This window comes from Centruroides sculpturatus, unplaced genomic scaffold, assembly GCF_000671375.1.
Source record: "Centruroides sculpturatus isolate CEXI.00-Female unplaced genomic scaffold, Cexi_2.0 scaffold19, whole genome shotgun sequence".
NCBI lineage: Eukaryota > Metazoa > Arthropoda > Arachnida > Scorpiones > Buthidae > Centruroides > Centruroides sculpturatus.
In genome coordinates, this window is record NW_019386694.1 from 1,573,403 (window position 1) to 1,580,040 (window position 6,638).

The 6,638-nt window shown below is 27.5% G+C and overlaps 1 protein-coding gene across 1 annotated transcript in view; it reads right to left on the reverse strand.

Annotated features, from left to right (window-relative positions):
* Positions 1 to 6,638, reverse strand: part of LOC111615600 (decaprenyl-diphosphate synthase subunit 1-like) — a 36,363-nt gene that overhangs the window by 12,939 nt on the left and 16,786 nt on the right. Inside the window, exons 7-8 of the mRNA XM_023357007.1 lie at positions 4,335 to 4,466; positions 2,203 to 2,235 (exon numbers count right to left, since the gene is read on the reverse strand). Coding sequence (XP_023212775.1) covers positions 2,203 to 2,235; positions 4,335 to 4,466 — 165 coding nt within the window. The remainder of the gene's footprint in view (positions 1 to 2,202; positions 2,236 to 4,334; positions 4,467 to 6,638) is intronic.

Below are 6,638 nucleotides of genomic sequence, written 5' to 3' on the forward strand. Positions count from 1 at the left end.
AGCAGGTAATCTCCGAAACTACTCATCCGATTTCAAAAATTCTTTCACCAATATTTAGAATGGAACTTCAGGGTGGACATAGGCTGTATATTATTCCGTTAAACATTCATATAAATTAAATGATATCATCTATGGTTAAGGTTTTTATGTCCAACAGATGGCGCTACGAGTACGATGCCCTAAGTTTGCTTTTCTGTGAGGCATTATGCTTTTCTGTGAAAATGAACTAAAGCGGATCATCTTCTATCTGTTTATATAAATAAAAATGTAATGTTCGTTTGTTCCTACCGATTCCTTTTAAATTTTGACAACGCTGCATTCGAATACGCACGTTTTTATATAATATACGTGTCGAAATTCAACCCCACAGAAGGGAGATGGTTAGGATTAAGGCTTAAGGTAAAGAACTCTGCTTCTATTTATACTATTTTAGATGCGGGTTTTTGCGTTTTTGATTGCGTTTAAATAGGGTATGTCAACAGAATGTACACTAAGAAGGGATTTTTCGATATTCCCCCCGCGGGGAGAGGGACAGAATTAAGGCTTACCGTGGAGAACTTGGCTTCTATTATATTATTTTAGATGCGGGTTTTTGCGTTTTTGATTGCATTTTAATAGGGTACGTCAACAGAATGTACACTAAGAAGAAATTTTTCAAAAAATTTTCCTCCCACAGGGGAAGTGTTATACATTTATAATAGATACATTTTGAGCCACAACAACACGTGGCAGGGTCTGCTAGTTAATTCATAAATTAAAAGCCAAGAATAAAGAACTTTTTAAGTGACTAATATTAATGAATAATTACAAATGTCATTATCAGCAAAATTATTCTTTCAGAAAGCAGAATAATAATATAAATAGAATTCAAAAGAACTGAACTACTGTTGTCAGTCATCATACTTTATAAATAAACTCTAAATCAACTTCAGAAAGAAATACCAAGTTGCTATTCATTAATTATTGATATTGCTAAAATTTCATTAAATTAATTAAAAATTAGCAAAGACAGATTGTAAAAACTCTGGTTGTTTGGCTTGATATTGACAATGAAATAACAATAGCTACCTATTGTTATTATATATATACTGTATATATAGTAAAACTTCTCCAACTCAAATATGTCTTTAACTTGAAGAAAATGAAACATTTGGTATGTCTCAATGGAATAGCATAGGGATTTAATGTCTCCAACTTAAATTTCCTTAATTTGAATTTTCTCCAAGTCAAATGTTTTCTTGATCCTGACACAGATTTATGTTACTTCCAACTTCCCTGACTCAAATTTTAATATTCATTCTATTTAAAGTGATCCTAATTATTGGATTTCCAGGAAATTTTCAGACAGTTCATTGTATCCACTGTCCAGCACCCATTTGCAGACAATGTTCCAGTCCAAAATGAGAGTACTCTCACTTTATATCAAGATGTACTTAAAAAATTGTTCAATTCCTTTAGTTAAACTGAACTTTTTGCTGAAAGGTGTTACATGGAATGTTTAAAACAAAAACTATCAAAAATTAAATAAACAAGAGAGGTAAAAAATAAATCTATTCAGAATCATCATTTTTCACTGTATTGTTCTCTAACTCAAACATTTGTAACTCAAAGTATTTTGAGTTACAAATGATTTGAGCTTTGAGCTAGAGAAATTTTACTCTGTNATCAAAACTGCTGTTGACAGAATAATAAAATGATAAAATATTTGCTATATGCTTTACACTTACTTTGAAATTATAACATATTATAAATGCAATTACACAAAGTAAAACAAAACCATATTTAATAAATTTATTGGAAAATATCATAATTTTGTATTTGTTATTTGTGAAAATTCTTAAGTTTAAAGATCAATTTTTAATAATAATTATTATTATTGTAATCATCATATGTAAACAAATGAATGCAATTCTTCAAAAGTCTTACTCAACTTTTTTTGTTTTTTTTTTTTTTTTTTTTGAGAATGAGATTCTGCAGACGAAATAAGTGTATTCAAAAATTTTTTGTTAAATTATTAAAAATGATTTTCTTTAAATGATACTGCTTTTGTAATTTTGATAGTTTAAATTACAGACTTGATAAGATTATTTAAACATCATGTACCTGTTTTGATTGATTTCCTGATAATGTAGAACCAAATCTAAAGAGTTGGCTGCCATTTAAGAAAAAGTCTATATGAATGATTCATTTCTTAATCAATGCAATTATAAGCAAAATTTGGAGTAAAAATTTGATCTATTGAAAAAAGAAAGTAAAGCAATTAAAATTGAGTTTATGCTGATAATCCAAACTGAAAAATTACTATCAAAAAGAATAATAATAAACTTTGCTCCCTTCCTGTACTGTAAAAAAATGTTTATTTCTTTACCATATAGGAAAGAGCAAAGTTTTGTTGAAAATTATTCTGGTGACTAACAAATTCTTTAATGAATACTATTATCACTTCTACGAAATACATTGTCATGTCTACATCTTTATCCTAAGCTTACTATTTCATTTATCTATGTTATTACTGTAAACATCAGCAATGAATTTGAATACATTTTTCATATTTAAAAATATATATGAATTTATTTATTTTTTTAATATGAAGTAATTTTATTAGTTAAAACATTTTAGAACTGAAACTTCTGATTTATCTGAAAAATCAGAAAATTAAAGTGAAAAAAATACATTTCTCTGAATATTCTGTAAATATATATATAATTCAAAAATTGCAATTTTGAATTATAAATAAAATAGGAATAATCACAAACAGATCATCATTAATTATTATTGTTTATTATATATAAACTTTTTTCTCATTATTCATTCCAATTATAGATTCACCAAGCCTGTAACAGGCCAATTAGTGACCATACCACCCATAAAACTGAGAATTCAAAACTAGGTACTTCAGAACTGCCAGAATATACTTTAGCTAACCATTATTATAAATTAACTATCATTAAATGAAATTCAATATTCACGACACATTATTTTATTGAAAAGCATAAACACAAATAAGTTCACATGCCAACATTTCATTTCTGAATAAAAATTCTAGTAATTTTGACAATTTTCACTGCAATAATGAATAATTAAGTAATAGCTATAAAATTTGTAAAAACTAATACCTTAGATAGGAGCACACAGTACCAATACAAAATTGATTACATATATTACCTTATCTTTTAAATATTAATTAAAACAATGCATATATAATGAGCTAATTGATGATTTTTGGCTTAAACATCTATGCAATAAAGAACATATGATATAAATCACAAAAAGACAATACTCGCTTTTAATTCCTAGAAATAAAATAGTTGAAGATCAAGATCTATCTAACAATATATAATAAAATCCATACACATTTATCATAATTTGTACAAACTCATTGATTATACCATTGTCATGACAACATGCAGTTGTTCAAAATATTCAAATCAAAAAGCAACTGAAGATAAAGGAAAAAATTGTAAGACTTCTACTTTAAAAAAGTTTCTTTTTTAATCATTAAATTTGCAAATTTAGTACTGTTAACGTGATTACTGTGAAAATACCATTTTACTGTATCTACATCAGGTAATGAAATGCTGATTAGTCAGAGAAAGATTAACTGTCCCTGCCTGAGAGCTTGTGGAATCTTAATTTATGTAGTCACCATAAATCCATACCATGATATAATTTAAGACTGAAGAAAGCTCAGAGAACAATAAGATAGCAAATATTACTATTAAATAAATTATGTATCACCAATATGTTACATGCATTAATTTCCATTTTGAGAAAAGCTGCTGCTGCCTGCTATTTTTTTTAATTTCTACAACTAATCATTAAAGTAGATCCCTTAAATTAGTTTGATATTTTTAATTCTAGTTTTTGTTGAAATATTACTTTATGTAATTATGTAACTCACATTTATGTAAATAATTAAAAATGTTGGCTATGATGATGTCAATGTCATAACTATGAGCAAGAACAATGAAAGAAAATTCTACAGCAGTATGTAATGTATTTATTCTAGATAATTGAGAATTAAAACCATGACAGTTTAAGAAATTGTTAATGTGATAGTATTTTACAAAATTTTATGATTTAAATTGTTAAAATTTTTCATATTGAATTAATAATCTAACAACAACATTTAATAAAACATATTTTAATTATGTCAAGTATATTAGTTTGAATATTTTGGATAATTCTAATTTTAAAGTTAAGTATTTTTGTTTTAAATAAATAATTTTCTAAAAAAACATGTGCAAAGATTAAGTTTAGCATGACAAAACTACAAATAACTTTTGAAAAATTCTAAAATTATTAAAAGTAATGATTTTAATAAGATGACATACAGATTGACAAGTAAAGGAAATTAAACTTGCAGTCTTGTTAAATGTTTTCAGAAGATAGTGAGAAAATCGTTGATCATCTTTCTCTCTTGATCCTAATTGCATCAATTCACCTTGAACTAAATCTACTAAAACCTGATGGGAGAAAAATATACATTTTAAATTTATCATTTAAAAATTTTTCTAACATTTATATTATAAATAATTTTAAAATATATTTTACTCTGATTTATAAGAACTTTAATTTTAATAAAACACAATGTTTAATTTAAATACATAGTTTACATTTAATAAGGTTCAAACATAATTTACATTTGAAAAATTAAGTAAAAATTAATAATCAATTCTTTCTATAAACTTTTTACTTTTGCAAAAACTTTAATTCATGGATTATTAAGGTATAAGTAAACTAACAGTTTTGATTTTTTTTGTATATAGCATAACTGACTGTTATTAGTTTAATTAAAATAATATGTCTAGAATCATTTAAAAAATAAGCAATTAAAAATTTTTGTCACATTTATTAAATATTTTGTGAGAACCCAGGCTAGTGTAAATTGAACAATTTTATTCTTATTTATTTTTGTTCAAATTACTTCATTTCACAAATGCAGTAAAGAAACTTAGTAAGATTTTACCACCAATAACACTTCCTCCTTGGGAGACAGCTTCTGAAAGAAAACTACTCAAGAGAAATGAAAGAAAAAAAAATGCAGATTGGAGCAACCACCAAGTTTACCAAATATGGGCATTAGTGGTAGGAGAAGACAACAAGTAAAAAGCAAGAGAGCAGATGATAAGACAAAGTTCACCAGCGTATTTTTTTGTGTTAACCTCCTTGCTGGGAAGAGCGGTGGTCAAGGACAATTATTATTATTGTTATTAATATTATTGTCCTTGACCACTGCTCTTCCCAAACTCCCTTCAAATTTTTACTTAGACTTTACTTGAAATTTTTACATTGGACTTACTTGTTTGTCAAGGGGAGCAGTGTATCTGAACTTCACCCTTGAATCAGAACTAATCTGGACCAAACCTTCCCTCGAGAAGTCAATGATCATCAATACTAACCATCCAGGTGTTTATTAACACGTTAACTGCCATCACATACAAATTTGTAAATGCTTTCTCTCTCATTTCAGTGCACTTTTAGGATCAGAGTCTCCCACTAATTTCATTCCCTTTGTAAATTTTTATAAATTGGAAAAATAAATATTTGTTGCTTAATGGTTAAATGTGTAGTGGAGTGTGTTATTCCAGCATGATGTCTCACGACTCTCCTCCATCCTATATCAGTTCATTCCCTCATATGTGACTGCTCATATGATAATTATTTGAAAAGTTCCTGTGTGCCAAAAGTCACAGGTGGTGTCAGTCCTGACTTGGCATTGCCAATGTAACAGTCACAGTTTTAAAAATTTATAATTGGAGCATAAAATTAAGATAATTTTATACTGCAGTTTTAAAAAAATGAAAAGAATTATTTGGATTCAGTTAACAAAAGAAAAATGCTAATTGATCTTAAATTTTTAATTTTTATTCAGTATAGTAATACCCCGAACTTACGCTATAGGTGGGACCGAGCGATAACCGTGTAAGTCGGGGTATAATTTCGCAATTTGTGTAAAATCCAAGTCGGATGTATGTAAACAAATAAATGTTCTCGTTAATCTTATCTCGTCTTTTGAATCATTCAAGATTACAAGAAACCACCACATAGAGTCTCTCGAGTCTCCATAGATATAACAAATGCAGAAATAAATAACACAAACTAAATTGTAGCTATGTGTGGATTCTGCACAACATGTCCGAACATGTAAGCTAAACAATAATATGGGGGAGAGTCAGTAATCAAGAGATGCGTGGCGCTCAAACAAAAGACGAATCGATGAGATTTGAAAATCGCGTAACTCCGGGTTTGCGTAAGTCGAGGTATTACTGTATAATTAAAATATTTTTCAATTTATAAATAGTAAATAAGTTTATTATATGTAATGAATATTAAAATATAACATTATAGTATCTGATAATAATGGAAAATTCAAATCTATACTAATATTATAAAGAGGTAATGTTTGTAAGTAAGTATGTAAGTAAGTTTGGATGTAGCAGGTAATCTCCGAAACTACTCATCCGATTTCAAAAATTCTTTCACCAATATTTAGAATGGAACTTCAGGGTGGACATAGGCTGTATATTATTCCGTTAAACATTCATATAAATTAAATGATATCATCTATGGTTAAGGCTTTTATGTCCAACAGATGGTGCTACGAGTATGACGCCCTAAGTTTGCTTTTCTGTGAG